The 27,625-nt window shown below is 44.8% G+C and overlaps 2 protein-coding genes across 2 annotated transcripts in view; one reads left to right on the forward strand and one right to left on the reverse strand.

The window, feature by feature from the left end:
• Nucleotides 1-14,916, forward strand: part of LOC119396665 (bone morphogenetic protein receptor type-1B) — a 50,088-nt gene extending 35,172 nt beyond the window's left edge. The window contains exons 9-11 of the mRNA XM_037663964.1: nt 250-425; nt 580-713; nt 7,493-14,916. Coding sequence (XP_037519892.1) covers nt 250-425; nt 580-713; nt 7,493-7,630 — 448 coding nt within the window. The 3' untranslated portion in view covers nt 7,631-14,916. The remainder of the gene's footprint in view (nt 1-249; nt 426-579; nt 714-7,492) is intronic.
• A 3,973-nt stretch (nt 14,917-18,889) lies between these two features.
• Nucleotides 18,890-26,952, reverse strand: LOC119379049 (uncharacterized). Its single transcript, XM_049416070.1, has 2 exons — nt 26,814-26,952; nt 18,890-21,105 (listed from the first exon to the last, which is right to left on the reverse strand). Exons 1-2 carry the CDS (start codon nt 26,865-26,867, stop codon nt 19,264-19,266), a joined length of 1,896 nt encoding a protein of 631 aa, XP_049272027.1. The 5' UTR covers nt 26,868-26,952; the 3' UTR covers nt 18,890-19,263.
• Nucleotides 26,953-27,625: the final 673 nt, after the last annotated feature.

The raw sequence follows: 27,625 nt of genomic DNA on the forward strand, positions 1-27,625 counted from the left end.
GCACCGTCATACCTGATAAGCGATAGGTAGACAGTTCGGGTGCATGGTTATTGTAGTTAATGCAGGTAACGCACACAAGCTTTGATATTTACTCAGAGGTTAAATATAGGTAAAGCTAAAAAGCAGCCTGTTTTCTTTATTGGAAAATCATGCATAATTTGGTGAAAACAAGATAATGTGATTAGTTCGATTTCAAGTTGCCTTGCTGATGTTGGCATAATAATGCATCACTCGGTGATTTCTGTGCAGTGAGGCCAACGAGTTGGACATCGCTGTGAACCCTCGTGTAGGCACAAAGCGCTACATGGCCCCAGAGGTGCTTGATGAGACTCTTATCCCGAACCGTTTTGATTCATACCGGATGGCAGACATGTATTCCTTTGGCCTGGTGCTTTGGGAGATTGCCTTGCGCTGCGTGGAGGATGGTAAGTTGCACCGTGAACTATTCCTTCCGTTCACATTGTCATGATACGTGAGGGTCTGCTGGCTGAGCTCATTTAGTATTTGTGTGGTATCACCCTCTTGGACTTCTTTTGGAAACCAGTTTTCTAAATGTTGTATTATTTTGTGCATATTTAGGTGCCGTGGAGGAATACTGCATTCCCTACCATGATGTGGTCCCCTCAGACCCCAGTTTTGAGGACATGCGCAAAGTTGTATGTGTGGACAACGCAAGGCCACAGATACCCAAGCGCTGGAGCTCAAATGGCTCAGTGAGTTCTTTTTTTCACTTCTTATGTGAGGTTCATAAAAAAAAAGTAAACATCCAGTTTTTTTCAATGCCCTAGGGGCAACAAGAACTTAAGCAGTCTGTAAAAAATTGGCAAAATTCCAATAGGCATACAGTTACTTTTCTGATCATCCAATTCCAGTAGTATTTTAAAATCTCATTGCTAGTCTTCTAAGCAGTGCAATAAATCTTTAATACAATGTTTCTGCACCCTGAAACATTTAGGAATTTTTAGAAAATGACAAGAAAATAACAAGCAATTCATAAATAAAGTAAAACTTCAAACTTCTGTAAATTTTGGTAAAATGGAAGTAGAAACATGAAATTATGCTCTTTCCAGTATTCAGGAATATCTTCACATAACATTTAGCTTGCTTACTGTAAAGTATGTTTTGCTAGTAATCCCAAAAACTTAGAACAGAAAAAGGTGTACAATATACTTTCATCAGTATGTAAAAAAAACTACTTTAATACTTTCAAGCAAGTACTATGTACAATTAATTGCACATTGCCTCTAAGTTTCATTTCTCTAGTGGTAGTAACAGTAAATATTTTGCTTGAGACACAGGTTCTCTTTTAATGTCTCGAAGAGGTCGAACTCATCAGCATTGGCGAATTGTTCAAAAGCAGTGATTCTACCATTGCGCCATTTGTACCAGACTGCGAACCCTTCTACATCCTGCTACATTATCCAAAATATGGCAAATCTGTGCCCATTCTGTGCTGAAGGGTATGCTCCGAATTTCGGAAAGGAAACTTTGAGTGTTACGATTCCCTCTGTTGGAAAAGGCATTGCAGGAGCTAATGGAATTGCGGTGCACACGGCAATCCGAGCCAAGCCGAGGTAGATGGCACTGCCACCGTTGTCATTATGCATTGTGGTGATAATGATGCAAGGCCCGTTGTTACTTTTTGCAAAATCGGCGCAGAGGCTGCAAAACTCATCATTTTGTGACTGGTTAGCACCTGCAGTCGCGAAGGCCTTGCAACTTCCTTCACAGTGTGGCTGTGGCGCTAGACCAGTGTCTTTATTCTGGAAATACTTTTCGTTACCGGTGACATAACCCAATTATTTTTCCGCTAGCGACCTTGAAGGTACAGATCATATGCCCATACATAGCTATGTTGCCAACGGGTTTGATGGCAGCGTTGTGGTTGAGTCTCCCCTGCAGCTTCTGTCGGGTTTGTGGCATTCAAACTTGGTTTATTTCAAAGAAATTTGAACACCACTACACCCCGCTCCTGAAATCCTTCCCTCCCATGGCTAGGCCAATCATCACTATGTCCCTTATCACTTTTTCTTTCTTATCGTTTGTCCATTGTAAACAGTTCATTTGCAGTTTGCATTATTTTGTAGTTTTGCACTTTCTTCTATAGAGTACTGTTGTGAAAGCCTGTTTTTACTTTCTTGAGAAATTTTCACTGCTCTGAAAGCTGCTGCTCCGAAATGGCCTGGGCCAGTAGCAGCATTGCAATAGTTGCCTTGATAGGAATTGAAACATCATTCGTGCATAGGGTTGTCAGTCACAGTATTCATTGAATGGGACTACAGTCGACGTCAGATTTCCCGGACGCCCGAAATTCCGGACATGCCTGATTTCCCGGACTCATCTGTGGCACCGTCAAGTTCCCCGTAGAGTCAATGTATTAAAAAGCCCGAAATTCCGGACGCTTATAGCCTTCGCCATCCGATTTCCCGGACTTTTTACTGTTAACCGCCGACCCAAAGTCACCACCGACGCCGCCATTTTAGGTTGTTTTCATTTTTATATCCTTGAACCCACCATACTCGCATCGCAGGTGTGGCCAGCAGCACCGCCGCACCGCGCCGCGGCTGCCGTAACCTCGAAACCGCACGTGTCAATCCGTTGCCAGCCGTAGCTTAGCCAAGCCAAACCTCACTGTTCATTCACGTGTTGTTTTGTCAGCTGTGCCAGCTCTGCGGTCGAGTCTGCAGTTGATCGTTTGCTGCTGCGCGCTACCTTCAGTGATCACGTTTCCCGACCTTCAGCATCCACCGAGTTCCTAGCTGTTTCGTGTTGCACTTTTCGTCGAGCGGATTCGCCGTTTCCAGCAATGGCACCGACTGCTCCTTCGTCTTCGTCCGCGCCTTCGAAGCGCACAAAGCCACCTCGTAGGCTCACGATGACGAACTGCCATCCGCGGACGTTGCCTTCGACGATCTGTGCGCTGGCGCCGTGTCGATTCCAGCCGAGATAACCCTTGAGGGCTTCGCCGACGCTGACAAAGACCTCGAGCTATGTGCGGATTTGACCGATGACGAAATCATTCGTCAAGTTACGGAAGATTCCGACGACTCCGACACCGAGAACGAAGAGCCAGCTCCTACACAGCCAACGAGCTCGGAGTTGACGCGAGCACTGATGACACTGTCATTGGTGTACAGCGGCAACATGACGTTGACTGAAATTGAGGCAGACATAATCGCGGGCAAGCGGACCGTGCGAAAGAAAATAAGCGACTTTGCACCCAAGTGCTGACCTATGAGGTAGTGCCGGCCACGTCGTATTTTTTTTTTTATAAACGGCTCTTTTCAGAGCCACCTAAACGATGCATTGGCTGAATTGCTATGGGAATCTTGTATTCCGGCTGTGACCCTCTCTGTCAGCGAAAAATACCTATCAAAAAGGTGCGTTTTCACGTGCATTCGTTTTTCTGGACTGCCCGATTTTCCGGACGTTTTCGCGGTCCCTTGAGAGTCCGGGAAATCGGACGTCGACTGTAATCAGGCATGCACAATAATGTAGTTATGTGCATTAGACAATCAGTTATCGTAACTTATCGGATGTTTGTACTTGTGTCAGCACAACTTCTACTGGTTATAGCTCGACGGTACAAAATAGACCACAAGACCACATCAACTGCCGCAGAGCTTATTGCCATCCGGGAGGCAATAAGATTCATTTCTGGAGAGCAACCTCGTACAGTAAAACCTCGTTAATTCGAAGGCCTCGGGACCGAGAAAAATATCCCAATTAAGCGGGATTCCCAATTATCCGAAACAACGCGAAATCAAAGAAATCAGCCAGAAAACGTGATGTACGGAAGTCACACCTTTATTGTGGCAAGTCAGCCTACTTGGAGAAAAATTCCTCCATGCGTGACTGACGCGTTCGGTAGTTCCCAGCACTGAAAGTCATATTTTCCAGCCTGTCAATGAGGCGCAGCATCTCAGCCTCGCCGCCGTTGCACTCGACGAAGCTGCGCACAACACTCAAGGCATCGATGACATCCGCCAAAGGGGGTGCTCGGGAGGGCTCGTCATCGCTGTCAACATTAGAGGCCGAATCGGTCGATCTCGCAGCTATCTCGCTGTCGATGTCGGTGTAACACGTCTGCACTGTGCACTCGACATTTGCGTACTCGGAGAATCCGATTGGAGTGCACTCCTCGTCCGCGTGCAAAGCCTCATATCGAGCGCAGAGAGTCTCCCCTTCTTCATCAAACGGGCAAGTGACAGCGGTGACAGCAAACTCAGCGGAGGTTGCCTCTTCTTTCACAAAACCGGCGTGCTCAAAACACCGTCGAATAACGGTGGCCTCCACCTGCCTCCATGCGTGAACAATGAGGCAAATACCACCGAGGAGGTCAATGTTATACTCCTTTCCGTTGTCATAGCAAAGGAGCATTCGCTTCAACAGATTGTAGCGATATATTTTCCTGGTATGGTGTATGACGCCCTGGTCCATCGGCTGCGATAGCGACGTCGTGTTCGGGGGTAGAAAGACCAGCCTGATTGCCTGCAGGTTCTGAATGTCGCTGTGAGCTGGGCAATTATCGACGACGAACAAAACGCTGCGCCCTGCGGCCGCAAACTTGCGGTCAAGGTGCCGCACGTATTCTTCAAAGAGTGCTGCCGTCATCCAAGCTTTCTTGTTGTTTTTATAGATCAGGTCATCCTTGGATGGCAGTCGTGCATTTTTGAAACAACGAGGCTTTTCTGTCTTCCCAATAACAAGCAGTGGCAGCTTGTGCTCACCGCACATGCTTGCACCAAACAAAACAGTGATTCTATCTTTGTTCTGTTTCCGCCCCTTAATGTCTGCCTCCTTCAAAGCGAACGTCTTCGTAGGCAACGTTTTGTAGAACAGAGCAGCTTCATCAAGGTTGTAAACATCTGCTGCTTCGTACTTGGCGAGTAGTGGAGCCAAGGTGTGCTGCTTCCAGCCGTCGAAAACAGACTGATCCGCGCTGCCACTCTCGCCACAAACAGTCACGAATGTCAGGTTGTTGCGCTCCTTAAATCGGCAAAACCATCCATTGCTGCATTTAAACTCGGAATGTCCAAGTTGCAGCGCCAGCTGGTTGGCCTTCTCACGCAATATGGTCCCATTCACAGGAAGGTGTGCTGCGTTGGCTTTCTGCAGCCAGTCGATCAGAGCTGCTTCAACGTCGGCGTACGTAGGCGGGCGTACTCGTGTACGCTTTGACGAGTGCGTCTTGCTGTAAGCATCGAGAATTTTCTCCTTATTCTTGATGATGTTGCACAGCGTTGACAGAGGCACGTGGTGCTTTTCGGCGAGAGCCGTTTTCGACGCCGTCGACTTGCTGGCCTCTTCAATTAAGCACACCTTTTCGTGCTCTTGTACTTCGGCATCTTCCTTCCAAGCACACCTCAATCAACTAATTCACAGGGAAGACACTCAAGCGGAGACAGGAGACAAATGGAGCAGTCGCACCGAATCGCACAATGCTCGCCAGCCGACATCCAAATGGCACAAAGACTCCACAAAACATTCACTTCGCTAGAGTGGCTAACATCGCTGTTGAGATGATGATGATCATGATCGCAACCGTACGCATCGCCGCCTGGCAATTGCTAAAACATGGCGTCTACGACGTATTTCCGGTAAAAAAAAACATGGCCTTCGAGATCCGTACATCAAAAAAAAAATGCATGTTTTAGTTACAGCCTCCGAGATTCGCAACGCCCTTTGCATATCTTGGAAGTCGCGGCCAAGTGTGCCAATTAACCGGGAAGTCGCAGACTGGCCGCACCAATTATCCGGTTAAATTTACATGTAAAAATTTGGGACCGCGCAAATAATACAAATTATCCGGGATTCCCAATTAACCAAGTACAAATTACCGAGGTTTTACTGTACATGGACAATATTCTGCGATGCGAAACCCACTTTGCAAACCATTAATTGCGTCATGAGACAAGGTCCATACCATATTTTAGCCATAGAAATTATGGAGCTTCTTCACGTTGTTCAACAAATGGCCACCTCATCACCTTCCAATGGATTCCTGCCCACTGCGGCATAATGGGAAACAAAGATGCAGACGCCGAAGCTAAAGGAGCCTTGACCAGTGACCCTGAAGTGTGCACTGCGTTTTCACGGCCAGACACGAACGCCCTGCTTCGGTACGTAATGCGTGACCTCACACTTGAGCACTGGACGAAACCGGAGCGACGACACCGGCGATTACACAAATGGGACTCCGAAATGAGGTTCTGTATGCCTCGTAAATTAAAACGACGCAACACAAGTATGATTCACCGAATTCGTCTTGGTGTGGCCTTCACAAGACGTTATGCACATATCATCGGCTGCAGTGACACTGGTCCCAACTGTGATCACTGTCAAGTGCCAGAAACACTTGAGCACATATTTTGTACCTGCCCAGCATACGCACGCGAACGACAAACTGATTTCCTCGACTGAAGGAGTGCATAATAGGCCATTAACTGATGAGGTTGTGTTGGGCCCATGGCCTGACGCCAACAGCACAACTGTGGTCATAAGAGCGGTTGCAGCTTTCCTACAAGCCACTGGACTGGATGCACGGCTATAGCACTGCACCACCTAGACGGGACTGTACATACTCACCTCTCTTACTTACCATCGTCATCCATCATTCTTTTTTCTCCCCTTTCCCCACCCCCGGTGTAGAGTAGCAGGCTAGAGCATAATATCGCTCAGGCCGACCTCTCTGCCTTTCTATAAATAAACCTCTCTCTCTCTCTCTTCTACTGCACGCACAAGTCATCCTATGTAGGCATAAATTGCTATAGTAGACTGTATAGCACCCTGAAATTAAACTGCCTACCTTGAGCAAACTGTTGCAGGTAGATTAAAGGGACACTAAAGAGCAAAACGATTTTTCTCGCATTAGTAAAGTAGTCTTCCATGATACCAAAAACACCACGCATTCTGCGCGAAGACGCTTAATAAGCGAGAAAACGCGCAAAAAGAAAATACAGGTGGCGACGCCACCTTGGAATTCCCGCACCATTTGCCATGACGTCACATACTTTTGACGGCGCCTGCTTGGGCCTACGTAGTTCCTAATCAGTTAAATCGAAGTACATTGTCCTCTGAGGGTGCCAGAGACTTGACATAACGAGTTTGTGGAAATTTCGTTGAGCCAGTGACGCCAAAATACGTTAAATGCTCTTTGCATTACATCACGAATTGCAAAGTTCGGCGCGAAATTTAAAAATGAAACTTTGAACGTGTTTTTCTCCTCTAATAATAAACCTATGGTGGTGAAATAAACTACACAAAAGTTCTCGAGCACACTTTATCAATCTAAACCAATTCATTGTTTCTCTTTAGTGTCCCTTTAAGCACATTGCTAGTTCATGTTAGCATGATCGTAAGTTTATTTTATTTTTTCTATTGGTATGAGGCCTCTCTCTTTGTGTTATATTCATACAAGTGTATGTTTATTGTTCGTTCCTATTTGTCGGGAGTGAATTTAAGGTGACGTTACAATCCCCATTTTCCATAGGTAACACAATGCCTGTCGAAGCTAATGCAAGAGTGTTGGCACCAGAGACCTGGCGTCAGGCTAACAGCCCTGCGCGTTAAGAAGTCGCTGGCTAGACTGGTCGTCGACTCCAGTTACACTGGGATGAAGATGGTGTGACATGTCAGGATATTGTTTTGCTAGATACTGGCCTGGGTGCATGGTTCAACAGCAGGTCCTGCAGATCATGCTACCACTACTCTTAGTTGAACGGGCTTGTACCCCTGTCACATGTGCACCAACAAACTCCTGTGAACTTCGTAATTGTAAAACTCGATAAAGGATTTCCCAGCGATGCCGCAAGACACTTTGCGAGCATAGGACAGAAGCCATAAGCGGCCCATTAAGCACTGCTGTGCCTACATCCATGTGCAAAATGTTGCCCCTGATCATACTGAAGGTGCTATGCATCATACATAGGGTTTAGAGAGAACTAATGGTTTACTGCAGTAAAAGCTTGGAAAAATTTTTTTTCCCTTCTGATCACAGAAACGTATGCCTGTAAGCACATTGACGGCTATGTCAACGGTGATGATGGTAACACTGCACTTTTGTTCTGGTCTCCATTGGTTGAACCACATGCACTGTTTGAGCAAAGAGAGACTCACTGCAAACTGTCGTTGCCTGCAAAATTGCTGTGAAATTGTGCTATCGTCTCAAGCATGTTTTCCTTTCCACAATTGGATACACTCAGTCAATTAGCTCTTGTAGTACAGTGCTCCTACTACTGTTCGCTTGTGCTGCCAGCGCAACTGGCAGGGACAACGGAGCATCTTTCACTCACTGCTATGGCTTCCGTTTGCACTGGTAGTAAACTTTTGTAAAAATGCTCAGAATAAAGAGCACTACAAGAAAAATAGACTCTGATGAAGAATTATGGCACAATTATGGCGGCAACGGCAGTGCGCACGGAGGTACTTATTCAAGGTGGCAGCACGGTGGTACACTCAAACCTCATTATAATAAAGTCACATCTGCCACGAAAATAACTTCGTTATATCCGAAAATTCGTTATGAACGTTTGTTTCTAGCACTGTATATTTGACAAGACTATTATTCATTTACTTCCTTATAACCGATAATTCGTTATATCAGTGTTCGTTATATCGAGGTTTGAGTGTATATCGCAAGTTGTGGTGTAGAGTGTAGATGCACCAATGCACATAAATAGTTTTTAGGTATGCATTTCTAGTGGATTATGCAATGAAACAACCTTTAACGTTAAAATTCATTGTTGTATTGACTGCAGTGATCTTGTTCTTACAATTTTTTTCACAACTACAGCTTAGTCGGCGTAAGAGTATACCCTTTGCCGTCTAGGGAGATTGCCAGACTCCCTTCATGAAAAGTTCCATTCCATAGCATAAAGGTGACTGTGTCACCAAGCGCACCTGCTTTGACATGAAGACAAAGAAATTCAAAGGATTTCAAGGGTGCCCATGTGATAGGCGTATTAGCTTTGGTTGAATCTAGATGGCTGCAATCACACTGCTGCTTCTAAGAGGCCCGAAATTGCTGTGGCCAGCAGATCAGCCATTTGTAGTAGTTCGTGAAAAGCAATTTATGTTGACACAGTCCAGTGAACATCACCTGCAGTACCTGCCCATTGGAAGTAATGCAGTTTTGGTGTTGCTTTGTTTCATCACTGCGGCTACATATGTGGAATTAAGTGAACTGCAATGATGGAACTGAATTGCATGAACTGTGGTTCTGTGGTTGTGACCACGCTTCAGTCACTTAGCATTGACTTTTTTTTACACCAGGTTACTACGGTGTTTTAGTGCTTTGTTACTCATACCAGCCCTGAAACCAGCTCCTACAGGCAGCTTCATCTTATTGTGAGTGTGCTACTATACGAAAGCTCCTTTCCACAAGGAAATGTGTATCGCAGGGGCATATTGACATTGGTTATTGCTATGGGCAGACTTTTCATTGTTTGAGCTTTGTTTCTGTAAGTGCCATTTTGTACAACTTTTGTTTTTGCCTAGCACTGGTCTGGTTGCATTTTTTTTTTGTTATCCAGTTTTTAAAAACATGTAAAATAGCACTCAGATGGTTGATTGTTACTGCACCAGCTTTTATTTTGCTCTATGTGTACATCTTAACAGCTTTTTAAAAGTGGGCTGAATTGTCAAGGTCACAACAGTCATCATATGGCTTGTACCACTTGAAGTGCTACAAGCTAAATGCGCAGTAAAAAAAGAAAAGTTCATACCAGTCGCACACAGCCAGTAAGAATTGTATGGCTTTTTTTTTCTTCTTCTGCACAACTACTGCATACCAGCTCACATTTGCCTTATCATACTTTTTCAAGAGCATAACCACTGCAAAGTAATGCCTCAGCATCTTAGCACAGTTTGTGAAGCATAACTAGTGTTTTTATATGTGTATTGTAGATGTGCCCTAGGATTGAAAAAAAGTCTATGCAGGTAAGAGCATTCATTATAGAATATGAAAGCCAAGTATGTAATCATCGAACTTTGCAATTTATGTTCTGTTTTGCTTACTTTTGCAGTTGTAAACATATTCTGTTTTCTTAGTGACTGTAAACAAATTTCAGTTTGTTTCAAGCCTGCCATGTTATGAGGTGATGGCAGATAATACTGCTTACCATGGAAGCCATTGCTGTGCAGTATGTCTGAAAGGTCTTTGAGGATCTATGCTGTTACCTCACTTGAAAAAGATTTGGCTAATGTGTATTGAATATGTTATTTTTTGCCATCCTCAATTTTTTAAGTGCTTACTCAACAGTCCCTCAACTTTGAACTTTGTTTTTGTTGCTGCTTCAAAGGTTGGTGTAATGGCCAGTGTAAATAATAACTGTTGACTCATGGTAAAGAAAAAAAAAAAAAGAAAAGTTGGGGTAAGCTGCAGAAGTAGGCAACAGAGCTTTGCCTTCAACATGCCTATACTGCGTAATGACAACAGCAAATGATTGGAGACTGCAGAACATAATGGCTTGCAAAGCTGTCATCCCACTGACTGCTTAAGTGCTCTGTATGTGGCAAGAATAGGTCTTCAAGTGCCTACAGGCTTTACTTTAATGTTTGTAGCGACAGTGGTTACTGAATTACTCTTGGCACATTCCGTGGTGTGCTGTGCTAAGGCATGCTGCATCACTGTGCACCATATTACGTCTTAAAGGGGCCCTGCAACATATTTCCAAGTAATCATCGAATGACCTCTCTGTAAGACTCGATTGCCTCATGAATTTCCTGGCAAAACAAAAAAACATAGACCCAGTTGCTCGTGCTTGATGTGTGGTTGGTGTTGACATTTTGAAGGAGAGAAGCGATTTTTTAAATTTTTTTTTGGCATCAGATTGTAAGTTCCTCTGCTGTGTGTGCTGCAATAATAATTGGCTCACATATTCACAGGAGCCTTAACTACTTATCTGTTTTCTTTACTATGTTAAAAGAGTGTTGCAGGGCCCCTTGAACGTGCAAGAACATAAGAATTCATTTGCTTGATTAGTTAATTGAGCTACTACTTCCCCGGTTAAAATAGTGCAAACAAAAGAATGTTTTCCTGGCTTGGTATTGTTCAGTTACATGAAGTGTCCTTTAGACATACTCGCCATTTTTATTGCTTTTCATTGGCTTTGTCACACATCAGCCTTCATACACTGTTCTCATGTCGACGTAACAGAGTACAATCTTTTTGTGTGAATATGTAAAAAGTGATATGTAACATTTCGTCTGTGCGTGTCCAACTAATGAACTGGAACTTTGGTGTTCTTGTTAATGTACATACAATTACTTGTCTGTGTATTGTGCCAAAATGTAGTAGCATGTATATACGAACATGTAAATATATATAATCCTAGACATCACCAGTTTTGTAAGTGATGTGGTAGTAGCAAGAGAGTGCAAGCTATGAATTATTTGCAATTGGCACTCCTGTAATCAGTGTGACAGTGGCACTCTTCCACCCCCACACCCCCCTCACTTAATGCAGGCCATTTTTTTTTCCTTTTTCTTTCTCAAATCAGATGTAGTTGCATAACTTCTTTGTACTAAATTTATTGAGGTCTTATTATGTACAGTCATACTTGATGTAGGCTGCAACACGCTGCCTGCAATTGAAGGTTCTCCATGACTGCATTGCAGTGTCAGCATGCGAGAAATTGGTTTAACAAATACTAGAATTGAAACTGTGTTTATTTTTTTGACACTAGTGTCAACACTGCTGTACAGTCTTGGGGCTCCTTTGACCAAGCGCTGTGTTGCAGCTTATTTTGGATGCAACTGCATATGTGCAAAGTGTAAAAGAAAAAGTGTACATTTTTAGACTGTGTAGTTGGTGAAGAAAAGTTTTTGGACTAGCTGTGCGTGATAAATTGCTGATGCGTAAATTTCCTGGTGATAGCAGCCCTGCTAGACAATGGCTTCTGTCATGTTATGGCGCAGAGGAGTGCAGTGTGCTGATATAGCTTCCATAACTTGTTTCCACCACTCCAATTGTGTTTCTTTGTAGAAGTACATGCTGTACTTTTATAGCTGATTAGCTTGTTTCCTTTTGTTACGTTTTGTCTCTAAAGTGGTGCAGTAGCAGGTTTTTCGATTGTTTGCCTAGTACTATACATGTCACTGATCTTCTGGTAAGGGAACAGGTAAGAGTCTCCTCGTCCCCACTGTGCCAGCAGTTGTGTTGCTCATGAGCTGTCAATCATAGCTACCAAAAAATATGTATAAATAATATTGACTTTAACTGTGTATAAGAATAGCTTAATCTTCTGCATGACAAGAACTGCGTGCTATTGTGAAATCATTAGTTTATTGATGCAGTGGCATGTGCCTTTTGATGAATGTAGCCCAGTTCTTGGTGCTAAAATGCTTCACAAACCAAGGTGCATTGTGTCATTAATAGTCCTTTAACTGGCCAACTTGGATATTGTTTGCATATTTGTCAACAGCACTGCTGATGCTATCATCGCTTTGACAGTACCTGTACCAACCCACCTTGGATGTTTTTTACGGGGCCTCGGGAGGCACCACTTGGTCTCTTCAGACCATACGGCGCCTCTGATTAGTTGATGCACCATCTGACCCGTTGATAAACTTAGTGTACTGTAGCTGGGGGTTCATCCGTAGTTGCAGATTCATTTTTTTTTACTCTATCTCACTCAACCCATTTTTGTTATACTAATTAATCTTGTATAGTTGCCTGGCAGCTGTTTATGTTTATTGCGAGTCTTTTTGCACACTTGTGTTGTTCACCCTCATTTATACATGCATTAAGCTTACTCATCTCCCAACCACCAGGTTTTCATTTGTCATTGATGTGTTTATTCATATTTTTATCCCATTATGTTGTAGCTTCTGCATTTATTATTTTACGGTGTATGTAAATGATATTAAATATACTGAAGGAGTCTGATGCCACAAGGTAAATCATTCTCCATATCCAGTGGCCAAATTGTTGTTTGAAATGTTTATCTTTTTTTTCTTTTTCATTTTGTCAGACCATGGGAAGCTTTTGCAATTTCTTTTGTGTGTGTGTGTGTAATAAAGAGGACACACCTTAAAGGGTTTCACGTTGTAGCTTGTGATGCCAAAGTTCATTACATGTTCTTCTGATGTAACTCCTAGATGTAGTTTTGCTAGGAGCTCGCACCACTTTTTGCCCACACGGTGATTTCTTCATGCAACAAACAGGGCTTGTCCCAGCCATGTTTCAGTGCCTATTGGAACACTTTATTCTGTGGTGCATTTCACAGCTGCTTGCCTTGTTTTAATATGCATTGGCATTTCTCACTTGGTGATTGGGGATAGCTGACAATCTCTCATTCACAGCCAATTGGGGTATGCTTTTTGTGCCTTGCTGTACTGCTTTTTATATGCAAGCTTTGTGGAGGATTGCAGGACGATTCCTCAGCCCACGCTGCCTTTGGTACACATCTAGGCTGAAGAGATATTGTAGCTGCACGCATGCATTTTAACAACTTCTCTTCAGCATCTTTTGGGCTGCTTTCATAGTGCTTTTTGGATGTGCAGGTAGACCATTTCAGATGTCATAATGATATTTATGTGTGTTTGTTATGCCCGTTATTTTCTCGTGTGCCATCAAGTATTTCTTATTTAGCAGCTTGCGTGACGCATTTTCAAAGCCCAGAATTGCCAAGTACAGTTTTGAAGGTGCAAGAGAAAGGGTGCGCTAGTTTCCCAGTGTGAAAATGTCAACTTCAAGCACAGCAATTTATAGTGTAGTGCTAGGTTTTTCGTCTTTTTTTTTTTTTTTGTCATGCTTGGTGATCTGAGACTTTGTTGATGTGTCACGTGGGGTTATATACTACTTTTAGTTTTGTATCTAATGTGGTCAGTTCGTGGTGCCGAGTTGTACTTTCATCTCCTCAGTGGTAAGGAACCTGACATTTCTGTGTGTTCAAGGCGCTATGCTGTGATGCATAAAATGCCATAAGGCACCCTAGAAAAGAATGAGCTGCCCCCGTGGCTGTTTTCTAACTGACACAGGGGCTGACAGTGTACAGTTACCAGCAAAAGATTGGGGACCAATTGGTGTCGCAAAGAATATTTTTTTCTTTGCAGCCTAGCGTGCTGTAAGTGTGCACGTTCCACTAATGCAATGTGTTGAAGCAATTCTGTTGCGTGGAGCTGTGCTAGAAGAAATTTTTTTATTTTGCTGATGCCATGATCCCCCAAGCTTTTCCTTGCAATTGTACATTTATGTTTCAGTAGCACAGTAAGGTCTGTGATGCATTTAGGGTTCAATACTTTTTTGGAGGAAAGCTTGAAGCTTTCCCATATTCTCTGCACTTTTTTAGCTGATTATCAAAATGGTTGGTTTTGTTTTCATGTTATGTTAGTGTGTATAGTTGGGTGACCATTCATATTCATGTTTTTAGCATTTTGGCAGTAGGTGTGGCATTGCAAGTAGAGTCAGTATAAGCAGTATGCTGAAGTATAACATTTCGCTTGCCTTTATTGCAGAAAGCAGTACTCCTGTCGTAGCTAATTTATTATATACTAACATCCCCTTAAAGCATTATGGATTAGTGCAAGTGCACTTCTCATAAAACTTGGAAACTAATTCTAGTGTTTATTTGTTGTTACTTTTCATGTGCCATGGTGACCTCAGGCACCGATCTTTTAGTACTGCAACTGAATTTTCAAGAATGAATTCTTAATAATGCAGTGTGAAATTCTATCCATAGTTGGTCATCTTTGTTGCTGTTGAGTTTTGGTGTCCCCAGCATTGTCCCTCAAGTTATTCAGTGTGAAAGGAATATTAACTTATGTGCCAGTAAAAGGTGCATTCACCAGTACATGTGTGTACTGAGTAAGTCTGCAGTTTCATACCAATGAGGAAATGGAAATGAACTCAGTCATCAGTCCGTGCAACATTGATGTAATCTTGTAAGAACAGTAAATGTACATTTATGCTCATGTGGTTTGTACATTTCTTGTTGAAGCACAACACTTGGACAGCAAGAACTTGCTTTATTGGCTTTCGACAACAATATTACTAGTTAGTCCAACACATTTCAAACAGGGGAACACGCTATTTACAGCAGACACTTCAGACCTATTTACAAGAGGAATATGCAAGACCAAATGATGCACATATAGCACCTTCGGAATAGCCAAGAATCTTGCGACTGCAACCCACTGGTTGCCAAAAATTGAAGAGAAATGCACAGAACCTACGTTTTCATCCTTAACACAATAAAAAAAATACAGCAGCATAATCACATGAAAAAGTGGTTGATGTTTGACAAATGACACAAAAAAACCTCGATGAATCAGCTTCTCCAATACGCGATGTTGTATTGCAGTGTAATAACCATTGAGGGTAACACACTTTGGATAGCAACTACATGAACCTTGGTAACTTTATATAAAGCTACCTCTCATACTGCTATTAAACAATAGCCTAAATCTCCAAAATATCTAAGGGTCTCAGCTGCAAAGTTAGGTAAGGTTGGCACAGTGAGTCAGTGCTGGACACACTTAATGAGAAACCACTGCTTGAAACAGCTTGGGTGTTGTGAAGAATTCCAGTGGACCGTACCATCAAGCTGTCTGGAGGTCAGTGCTACTTTGGGCGAGGGATGCATTAAAGCACAATAGCACATCATCCTTGTAATAGTGAACTATTTCATTATTTCACATGCGGCATCATCAAGCTTGTGCTGCTTTCACTGGAGATTGCATTGATGGATAACATGCATTCGACTCTCTCAGCAGAATTTCTCTGAGATGGCAAGTGGCTACACGAGTGCCAGGCTATGAATGTTGCTACGTAGGTTCGTTATAATGAGTGCGTAACATTTTGAGTTTTTAAATAGTTCTCACCTAAACGATTCTACACGAAAGCAGCAAACTACTTTGATCAGCTACTGCAAAATTTTGGAGCTGCACCTGCTTTTGGATTGGCCGTGTTAGTACGGTGGTGGTACAGGCGTGGTATGAAGGATTGTGGAGTGCCATAGGGGCACCCTCCTGCACTGCTCTTCAAAACAAAGGTCAGCTGTGAATGACTAATCCTGGGAAATTTGAAGCACGAGACACCATATCTTCACAAACTGCAACGCGTGGCCACTCTGTGCGGTTGTTGCAGTCGACCCTAGAACTGATTTTTTTGCTTGGAAGGTGCAATCAAGCATGCTCTCGCATGCTGTCTGTTTTTGCACGATGTTTGTATTTCACAGCATTCTTTAATTGGTACATCTTGTCATGATTCCCTGTGAAACATGTTTACTCAGTTTCGGTAGTGATACACTTTTTAACATGTTCAAATGGCCATGTAGGTATTGAGATGCTTTAATAAACTTTATTAAGCTCTAATTATTGACTTCTTAAAACTGAAATTGAGACAGACGTAGTGATGATCTGCCCAGTGAATATCCTAGACTGGCTCATTAGCATAACCTTAAATATATGTACCAAAATTGGGCTAAAATGTGCATCGGCATCGCAGTTATCCTCCTTATGGAACTCTCAAAAGGGAGGCCCTTGTGAAACTCGACAGGAACGCCAGTGTATTTTGTACTTGTTTGGAGACGCGGGTGTCAAAAGTTGGTGCTGGTCTTAGGATTCCAGCAATTAAGCAAGCATGACTTCAACAGATGTCAATTAGTGAACTATTTCAGTTGCACCTACCTGGACGTTCCGATTAAGCGTGCAAGCACTGTCCTTCAGAAAACCCACATGAATTAGCCGATTTGCGTTTTGAAGGCGATAAAAAAAGAAATTTGCCATTAAAGACTATACAACGTGGCGTATGTTGAAGTCCCTTGACGTACGTCTTTGTGTCCGATAAACTAGGGAAGTGTGACGATAACGAGCGCACGTGTGAAGGCGATGTTCTGTAGGCTCATCTTTGTTTTTCCGCGCACGTAACGCGTGTATTTTCACCGCGCCATGGTCGCAGCATACAAGCATTTGACAACAAAAAGCAAACATTGTTGTGCAAATGCTTGCGTAAATGTTCGGGAGTACTTTCGCTTCGCAGCTGGAGGCGTTGGCGCCCAAGGGTGCGGTCATTTTGTTTTCTTTTCGATGTCTCGTTCTCATTGCCGACTTGCGAACAATAGTTTCAGTGCTTGGCCCATGTATCTGGGGGCTAGTGACCTACGCAGTTCGCTTAGCGGTTCTCACTATTTTGCCGCCATCACTACTGCGAGAGCCGGGGTCGACAGCAACGTACCGCTCTACCAACGACGTCACACGTGACGTGTCTGTTCAGGTCACGTAAACCCCGAGCTGTCGAGGTACAAATATACTCCCCTGAGTTATTTCCTAGAATTGCTGAAACTTTCCATCTCAGGCAGCTCTTCCAACGTGGTAGCTGTACCCACGTGGCCCCTCGTACCACACTACACGGTCTGCAGCCTTAGTATTTGCATTAGTGACGCGGCTGTTTTACAAGCAGCTCGGGTTTGTTGGCTGTTGCTTCCTTAATTTAAAGTCACTGCGTTTGGAGTACAACACAAATGCGCAGATAGCCACTGAATCGAACATGCACACACGACGTCTTCTGGTAAATTCAGTGTACCATCAGCAATCCACAATTTTGACTGATTTCCTCTCTCTTCATATATTGTCGATCGTCGCGCTGTGGATCTCGGATGCAATACATGGCTTGCATTGACGTCACTGTGGCCGCCATCTTTGTGAACAAACTGGTTGAGACGCAGGGTATGGTCCCTTCGCAGGGTGAACTCTTGCTCGAACGCGCGGAGCAAGAAACGGTGACATCAGATTAGTTCCGGTGCCCCCTCCAATCTTTTGTGTTCCCCCTTGGCGCAGCTGGCGAACAGAATAAAGCGGGGAGAGCACAAAAGAACGCGCGGGGAGGGAACGACTGGATGTCCTCCGCTTAAATGACACTCTAATAAGATAAAAAAAGTCACGGTGGCCGCCATGTTTGTGAACAAGCACAGAGAACCTGTCTGTGACGTCACGTGCAAACGACCGCGCTTTTTTTCCCTGTGTTTTTAGGGATGAATTTCAATTATAGTTCGGTGATGTGCTACTCTGATCAACGCCTATGAGGCTCCGCCTGCGCTCCGCTTGCTAATCTTTGTGGTTGCGCATTGCCATAGCTGATGAGATGGATCGCCCATCGTGGCATGCTGTAACGATATGCTGTGTAGGAGCATCCTTTGACGTCATATTTAAGGGTATTATAGCCCGACCTGTCAACGTACTAACAACGTCAACGGAAAGTGGACGTTCAAATTTGCGTTTGTCACGATGGTGAGGGTACTCGAAAAGGGGCGCACTGAAAGGGACCGAAACGGGCTATCAGACGCATGATCGGAAGAGTATTTCCTCTCTGTCTATCTTAATTCGCACGTCACCAGAGAGTTCATATTTTTGTGCAAGTAAAAATTATTGTTATTATTATTAATTATTATTATTATTATACGCCGGCCCCGACAACTTCGTCCCCTTCGCTCCGCGGCTGTCACGTGCAGCGGGCTACAAACAAGAAAACATCACTGTTACCGGCTTCTTTTATATAAAGCGTCCGACGTGATGTAAGGTGCGGACGGCTCATGACCTGTACCTGCACGTTACCTTTGGCACTCTTATACTAGCGGACGAAAGCAGCCTCGGTAAGGCATACATCTTGCATGCGACTTGCCGTAGTGGAGGCTATTAATTTTCTCTACGAATGTACGCGAATCAGGCTTTTAGCGCTGTGTCGGGTTGTATACCACTGACGAGTAATTCCTGAAAAATGCAGAGTGTGGTAGAAACAACAGAGAAATGTATGTGCCAACTGATTAGTGGCTTCGTAGTGGTAGCACACATCTCGGAGACACACATGGCGAGGCAGAGCTACGAGGACATGCGCGTCATTGTCGCCTAACACTCAGATGTGGTTAAATGGACATGAATGATCCCTGAATGCTCAATGTAAGTTAACAGATGTTTATGGCTTAAGGAAGAAGGCACATTTAGGCCCGGTTATCGGACGCACTGACAAGGCGGATTCGCTAAAGTCACCTAGACCAGCAGCAGTACTCACGCGATAAATGGTAAAATAAAGAGTTCGAATACGCAGTGTCAGCGTGTCGTAAGGCCATCTACAAAAATTTAATCATTCAGCCTCCTCGCAGTACTTGGGCGAAATCGTGATGCAGGAGGAAACGGCTTTTGAGCTCCGCGATTTCACCGTTTTTAGTGTAGAGGCCGAATGGTCAAATTTTTTTAGCGATGCTGGAAAAAAAAAAATCTCGTCCATCATTATCATTAGTTCAGGAGCCTATAAGCGAAACCAGGTTAGAGCTTTCCTTTTTTGAGCACTGGCAGATCATAAGGGAGACTTTTAGGGAGCCGTGACGCCGTCTTTTGCTTGATCCACAGGAAAGCGGACAGCAGGCAAGCGATGACAAGGAGGGACAGAAGTACAACAAGAACAGACGCGAATCCTGGCGCAGACATGCATATGATGGAACTTTCGTGCTCCTCTTTTACTAAGGGAGCCGGATGAGTTTCGTTGGAACCAAGGCTGAATGCCAAATCACCAGCTGAGACAACTCGAATCACCCTGTTCACGCCAATCTCTGCCATTTCCTCTTCTTCTTCGTGATCGGAAACGTCCCTCTCTTCCCTGGGCCGGCCAGCTGACTGGGAAACGTGGTTCGAGTACAGAGCCTGCTTGTCGGGTGCCGATGAGTCGACGGACGCCTGCGCCGAGCATTGATCCGGGCATTGATATCGGCAAATCTGTATGGTGCACTGGAAGTGCACTTCCATTGTATCGGGAAACTTGAAGGCTTGGAAATGGGCGTAGGACAGCACTGTCGCACTGGAACCGAAGTTTCTGATCTTTGTGAACCGGCTCATGAGTTTTGGTCGCACGACGCACCCTTGGCTGTCAACGAGCTCAATTGGCGCCCTCTGCCCGTCGTGCGCAATGCAGTTGCGCACCAGCATGTCGAACTTGTTTTCGTCGTCCTTGATGGCCAACACCATCGTCATTGTCTGGCCAATTTTGACAATGCCGGCTACCTCGCTGGCCCAAGGCCCTTTGCCAGCTTGTATCTGCATCCAGCAGCCTACGTTGTCACCCGCGAAGTCGGCGCGCACAACGTCCAGCATGTCGACTGGGAAAGGCCGAAAAGTAACCGCCTTCTCGTAGTTGTTGTGCCACGTGCATCTCAACTTACGTGCCTGGTCCCACACTTCCTGCACCTGTGGATCGTACTGGACGATAATTGTGTTCTCGAAAAAGCTGCCAGTTCCAGAATTGCCGCCGTCGTAACCGTAAAGGCCATTCTGCGTGTTTCCAATGGTTCCACAGCTATTGATCGATACGTCGAAGTAGACGCTTTTGCGGCCTGAACCCGCCGGCAAGTGGACGCAGCTACCATAGCTATAATGGCCTTTGCTAAAGATTATGCCGTGGAACGGCTTGTCGAACTCTACCACTACCTTCATGAGATTTTTCTCGCATTTGACATCCAGGTGGACGATCTTGGGCATTTCGGGTTGTGGCAGTGGCCACGGCTCCTGACCTTGAGCCTGCGTCGCCAAGTCCGTTGATTGCTGCGGGTGCACATTGTGGTTCTCTATGTATTGGTGATGCTGCTCCTCAGAGGCACCGCCACCACCTCCCCCACCGCCATGGTGAACAACTTGCGTCGGTTGATGGTGAACATCAGGATAAGCATGGTGATGGTGGTGGCCTTGTTGCGGCTGCTGCTGTTGGTGCTGTTGGTACTGCTGCTCGTGCTGCTGTTGCTGCTGCTGGTATTGCTGTTCGTGCTGTTGCTGCGCTGACTGATGTTGGTGCTCGAAAACTGGCTGGGGTGGCTTTTGGAGTTTATTTGACTCCCACTGTGGCAGGTGGATGGCGCTTTGTTGAAGTCCGTTATTGAACAGCTGCGGCAGGATGATGTGGCCGCTCTGAATGGGTATCTGGTGCACTGGGATTGGAATGGCATCGAGCGGGTATCCTTGCTGTTGTGCGTGGTAGTGCTGCGAAGGGAACACCTTATTTTCGCCTCCGCCGTTGTCCTTAGTCTCCATTTCGGAGGCCTGCTCACTCAGCTCGTCCTGGCCGCCGACCTGCTGCTGTTGGTCAGCCGTGCCCTGCTCTGCGTCGCCTGCCAGCACAGCCTGTGAACAAATAACATTGGGATTTTAAGACGTTCAATACGTGAAGGGAATAACTGAATTAGCCGACACCAACAACCAGGCCCATAGCCGGAATTTTTTTCGGTGACTTGCTGAAGGCCTTGACTATTTGAGGAAAACACTGATTTTCTTTATTTTCGGTAAAGCGCCCCCTCCGTCAAAATTTCGGGGGGATGGCCTCTAGCACCCCCCCCCCCCTGCCCTAGCTACGGGCCTGCCAACAACTTCAAGTTCGGGGCGAAGTTGCCAGTATAATTTGCCAAATGGGTTCAGTTGGAAACTTCACGATTAATGTGTTCGGTCGCATTGAATTTTCACATTCAAGTGAGTCTGCTAAAATAATTCACCATGGTAATAAAACAATCGGCGTGGTAACGACATTACCGTTGCGGCGAGAGTCCTACAAACGCCACTCACGAAATGTCAGTGTGGTGACTACATGACTTTACTCCTGGTCTCCTGTGACTGCTACAGCGATCAGTACTGTGCGCTGGAATTAAGGACACAGTGGGAGTATCTTCAACAATATGGCCGACCGAACGAGGACTACCAGTGTCACTTCTTCCTACCCTCTCCTCCAAGCCCAGAAATACCCCCCACCCCGAAAAAATTTTCTGGCTACACCCCTGTCTGTCTCTCATAGCCCGAGTCACATTAGTACGTACGTTAAGCCCCATAAAACGAGAAGACTAATGTCTTGTGTCTTATTGCTTCTTTGTGTTGTCTGCAAATTTAGGCTGCATACTACAGCAATCGTTAACCAACTAGCTAAGGCGAAACTGCTGAAGGCTTAATTTGTGTATTTGCTCGTGTGAGTCGCACAGACGCGCTGCGACAGCGTCTGCGCAGCTAGCCGGGATGCAGAGGGTTCTAGTGCGCGCACACCTCTGTGGGTGCTGTCGTGCTTCTCGTCGGCCCGAGCAACAAATTGGCTTGAAGCTCGCGAGACAGCGATCACCGGATTCTCTTAGGAGCATCCGCCCTGGCAAGAGGCGTTTGCGCAAGCGTTGGCCTGGGGCTCGACCCGCTCGACAAGCTGCTTCTTCAGCGGCGGTACAGAGAACACGCGGGGCCGCCCGTCAATACAGCAGCTGGCCCGTAGGAGGAGCCCTTGACCCAGAGCTGCGCAGTAGCCCCAGGCTATACGCGGGTGCATCTGCCGCCCGACGTTAGGAGGCACCCCGCGGAGCGCGGCATTCCGCCGTGCAGCGCGGCTCCCTTCCTGTTGAATGTATATGCCTCTGCACGTTACCGCGCGTGCCCGTGTTGCTCTCCTGACATCTGGAGCAGAATTAAAATGGAGCAAAGAGATGTCGACTGGTTGGCGTCGAGTGAGTTCTAGATATCTATATATATATATTTTTTTGTCGCGGAAGAAGTTTTTCTTTTTCATCGGCGGGTCCGTCATGGTCAATATGTGCTGCTTCTTGTAACACCTGAACAGCGTTGTTGCGAGTCGCACAGTAAATTGACGAATACGTTACAGCCGCGGACATCAGTGAAATATTGATAAAATGGGTGTGGAGCGTCACGGGAATGTCATACTGGTCTTTAGCATGGAAGACCTTAAATAGCGGACGCCGCGTGATCTACTAGTCTAGTCGCAAACTATAGCTACGTCATCGAGAACATGGAGGTCAATGACCTCACCACAAAATGATTGAGGTTACAATTCTAAAAACCGCATGCCTCGCATTTTAAGTAACCATCATATATACGAAGCCCCATACACTGAAAGGAAATCATAGCGGATGCGAACTTTACGGGTCGATTCCACGAAAGATCAAAAAACGGTGTATACTTGATGTTTCCGATTTTCCTGATAATTTTGTGTGTTGTGCACATATGACTGCACAGCACGAAATCGCAGTTAGTTTTCAAATAAAAAATTTTTTCCACACACGGGAAGATTCTGCAAGCGTCGCCGGTTGACGACGACCATTTTACGAAGAGTGCGTTTTCGTGAATTCGCAACCATGCTGGCAGTTACTGAAGCTATATATTACAAGTATATTTCTTTTTGGCTGAAGTAGAAGTAAATAGGAAATAGCTCTTATGATTTCATGGAATTCTGAGCAAATTATGTATTTTTAAAAATTCGCGAAAAACGCTGCGTTTTTGAAAATCAGTCATATTTGGGACGCTATGGCTACTTCTGTAAACATCTTAGCTTGTTCATATTTGCAGTATGAATAGGCCTTTATATGAATAATGAACCTCTGCAGTTGTATTTCTCTAATAATTTTCAAAGTAGTAAATTTTCATGCTCGAAACACCAAAAAGACAAAAGTGCTCCTCGATTCAAAAGTCTATATTAAAAAAACCCCAATCTCAACTTTGTCCAAAGTCCCCCAAAATGTTCTGAAAGGACTGCAGAATGATATTATGAAAAAACATGTTGCATCATTTTTATTAGAACAAAAGCAGAAAATGCCAAACATTGTGTTTCCATGCAGAGCGTGGTGGCTACTGCGTAAAGGGCATCTCTAGTAACAAGAAAATACAGTAACACGTCTTTTTTCTTCTCTGATCTTCGCTAAACAACAGCAATGATCTATTGTCGGAAAGTGGGAACTGTTTTGTAAAGAAAAAGATTGTTCCAATTACATGCATTTGCGTGGTTTGCGACTTCACGCCAGTGTTAGACTTCCGCCAATCAACAGTAGGCACTTTCAGTTGTAGCCTCCTTTTCTTTCATATACTTCAGTTGAGTATAATTCTTATCTTGCATGCTAAAGAACGCATTCCCTCCATCCGTCTCTTATGATGTTGTGCTGTGCCAGAATTGAGAGGTTGGTGTAAAAGGCAAGGTCTCTTCATCGATGGAAATGAATTTCTGGAGAGCGGTCGCCAAGAGGTTTGGTTTTTGTTGGCCCAAATGTGTACCTTGTCAAACCTTATGTGATCAATGCAGAGTTTAAAAAGAATCGATTACGTGAAGATTGGTGGCAGCCGTTCTGACCACGCACAAAACACGTTTTGTTTGCATTGCATCTGCTTTGCTTTGCATGTCCTTGTATCTCTTGAAGCAGTGCTGGCAGATCTGGTCTGCCTCTTGAATTGAGCGCGCATCCTACTTCATGGCCCTCCGCAAAAGAGACTCGATCCGATATCTTCTACACAACGAAAATTCCGCTGCAGCGGAATTTTCTTTTTGTGCACAATGAGGTATAGTCCGTACAAAAATCTCGGTCGTGGCTATAACGCCTACCCATAGCCACCTTCAGAGCGTAGGACAGTGATCGCACCAAAGTGAAGCACAATTTGGATGCTTAACTTCTATCTCAGGTGGTGTTTGGCCGACTGGTACAGCCGCGCTCGTTGCTGTCGTCTGCTCAGGCGGGCGTCTATCGCGCCGCCCTTCGCACCTGTCCGCTACTCCGTTTACACGAACGCGTGTAGCGCGGGCCACTCGATCCGCCACGGGATCCAGAGACCGGGCGGGAGAGCGACGAGCGGTGAAAAATGTATCGTGTAACCAACGCAATCGACACCCCAGTATTTTCTCGTGCAGAGCGACAAAGCCTGGCAAACCATGTGTGGCTGCTGTGCTTAAGTTGCACTGCGGTACTCGAGTTCACCACTGTCGCCATTTGCGATTTCTCACATTCTTACAACGCATGATCGACTCGGCTACACAAATTTCGCGTTTAGCTTCGTTGCTTTTATATAAGCGTATTTACTCAAAAAAAAAAAAAAATCCAGAGGAATGAAAATGTCCGTGCGGCCCGTCGACGAGGAAATAAGTGGTGTTGGAAGGCATTTAATTATAGTGACCTTTTTGTTTACAAAACAGTTCCCACTTTCCTACAATAGATCATTGCTGTTTAGCGAAGCTCAGAGAAGAAAAAAGACGTGTTACTGTATTTTTTTTGTTACTAGAGATGTCCTTTACGCAGTAGCTACCACGCTCTGGAAACACAATGTTTGACATTTTCTGCTTTTGTTCTAATAAAAATGATGCAACATGTTTTTTCATGATATCATTCTGCAGTCCTTTGAGAACATTTTGGGGGACTTTGAACAAAATTGAGATTTGGGTTTTTTTTATTATAGATTTTTTAATCGAGGAGCACTTTTGTCTTTTTGGTGATTCGAGCATGAAAATTTATTACTTTGAGAATTATTAGAGTAATAAAAATGCAGATGTTCATTATTCACATAAAGGCCTATTGATACTGCAAATATGAACAAGCTGAGATGTTCACAGAAGTAGCCATAGCGTCTCAAATTTGGCTCATTTTCAAAAACGCAGCGTTTTTCGTGAATTTTTAAAAATACATAATTTCCTCAGAATTCCATGAAATGATAGGAGCTATTTCCTCTTTACTTCTACTTCCGCTAAAAAGAGAGATATTTATAATATATAGCTTCAGTAGCTGCCAGCATGGTTCCGAATTTACGAAAACGCACTCTTTGTAAAATGGTCGTCGTCAACCGGCGACGCTTGCAGAATTTTCCTGTCGGGAAAAAATTTTTATTTGGAGACGAACTGCGCTTTCGTGCTGTGCAGTCATATGTGCACAACATACAAAATTATCAGGAAAATCGGAAACATCAAGTATACACCGTTTTTTGAACTTTCGTGGAATCGACCTACGTTTATTGCGAAGCAGTTATATGGATGCTCGAGGCGCATTCGCGCTTATGTGCCAAAACCACTACATAAATCATGGGGGTCCGGAGGGTCCTGACCCCCGTTGTGTTCAACACACTCGCAAATGTCGTCCCCCCCCCCCCTTCCTGAGATTTGTCTTTCAAACATGATATTTGAATTGCTTAACAGTTAAGTATCCCGCGCTCTCCGTAAAATCAATTCTGAAATCTGAAGCCCTTATCCAAAGAGCGGAAACTAAGCAAAAAAGTGAACCCTGCTTTTCGTTTCAACAGGCACTGTAAAGCACGAGCTTTCTGAAAGGCTGCGGGTTACTTCTGACGCGCCGCAAATGTTTATTATGCTGTTTATATGATGTTTATATGCGAAGTGAATAAAGGATCCCCGATCATCTGCGATTATCTATATCTATGTCGACAATTTGGTTGAAGCCATTGACAATAACTTATGAATCCAACTGCTCGACTATGATTGTGCTATTTAGTGTCCTGAGAAGACTGAAGATATGGCTGCGTAGTACGATGAGGGAGGAACGCCTGAACTGCGTGGATCTGGCTGATGAAAAACTTTGTCAGCGCGTGCGCGAACCGCGCCCTCGTTCTTGGACCCTTTTCAAATGACAAAAGCTAGGAAACCTGTGCGTATTCTACTCCATGCGCCTTCTCTCCATAAAACAAGTTGAAGGCGCATTTGAAACAATAACGACGGTATGTTGTTATGAGCTTTGAGTCTGTGACACTCACTGTTGCAAATCTCTAGAAGACTGGCATGATCGAGACCGACTGAGACAGGGTGATTCCGCTCTGGTGCATCGGAACTCTGTTGCAGCTGATACTTGTCACACATATACTGCCACGCATGTGATCCAGTGCTGTCACACCCTGCTACTACCGTGGTGGAAGCTGCATACTTTACAGCTCACAGAAAGCGAAACATGAAGTAAAAGCAACTGGCTTTTCCAAGCCAAGCTGTGGTTGCATGCTTTCATTGACTCATGCCCATATTGTGCATTATTGCGTGGGACATTGCGCATTATTAGCTGGAATTAGTGCTGCTGACCCGCGCATATACTTACGCCAACGAGAAGCAGCAGGCATCCCAACCGAAGAAAGATCATGGCGGTTTGCATGGTGGCGCTTGCGGACCACGTCGCGGACGGGATCGTAGCTCGTCGAAACGTCGCTTTGCTCGGAGGCGCTCCTCCTCCTGCTGCTGATGCTGTAAAATGCCAAAAATAAAGGGGTGAGCTCATGGAAACCACACGAAGGAAAACGTCTAAATCAGGGGTCTCAAACACGCGGCCAGTGCCATGGACATTTCGCTAGCGGCCCACGGCTTCACAAGGAATAAAGTTTTGTGACTTGCTAAATGGTACTCGCATTATTTTTTCGCCTATTGCGATTAAGAACGCTTTGTTCGGGTAAGGTACAGAGGCTGGACTGGTATCAGGCATTTTCTTTCGTGAGGACCGGTCACCACGTGTTGAAACATAAACGTGGAATAAAAACTCTATATTTCAGAATCGGCGTCCAGATTTTAGTCATTCTGGAGATTGGTGTCGATATGTTTCTCGAATGCCGACACCAAATCCTCCTCAGAAATGACGCATATATGATATATAGGAAATGCGTTCTTTCAAGTGGCAACGTTAGGTGACATTCATGTCAAAAAGACTGGGCGTGGGAACACGTACACAAAGAGAACTATAGTGTGGGCTAGTTTGTGGTAATTAATCTTCAAAAGAGCGCTTAGTTAAGGACACCAGAGAGAGAGAAGTCAAAGCACCGAAAACGCCAGTGACATTTTGTTCAACCCCTCCCCCCGACCTTTTTCACTGTTCCGGCCCTTGGGGAACTAAATTTCGTTACTGGGGCCCGCTAGATGAGG

This window comes from Rhipicephalus sanguineus, chromosome 1, assembly GCF_013339695.2.
Source record: "Rhipicephalus sanguineus isolate Rsan-2018 chromosome 1, BIME_Rsan_1.4, whole genome shotgun sequence".
Taxonomy (NCBI): Eukaryota; Metazoa; Arthropoda; class Arachnida; order Ixodida; family Ixodidae; genus Rhipicephalus; species Rhipicephalus sanguineus.

What these genes read in the sequence shown, in the direction of transcription:
- LOC119379049 (XM_049416070.1), bottom strand. Translation starts at nt 26,867, where the DNA reads ATGCAAACCGCCATGATCTTTCTTCGGTTGGGATGCCTGCTGCTTCTC. An exon ending in GCCTGCTGCTTCTCGTTGGC is followed by an intron (nt 21,106 to 26,813) that starts GTAAGTATATGC and finishes ATTTGTTCACAG; the next exon opens with GCTGTGCTGGCAGGCGACGC.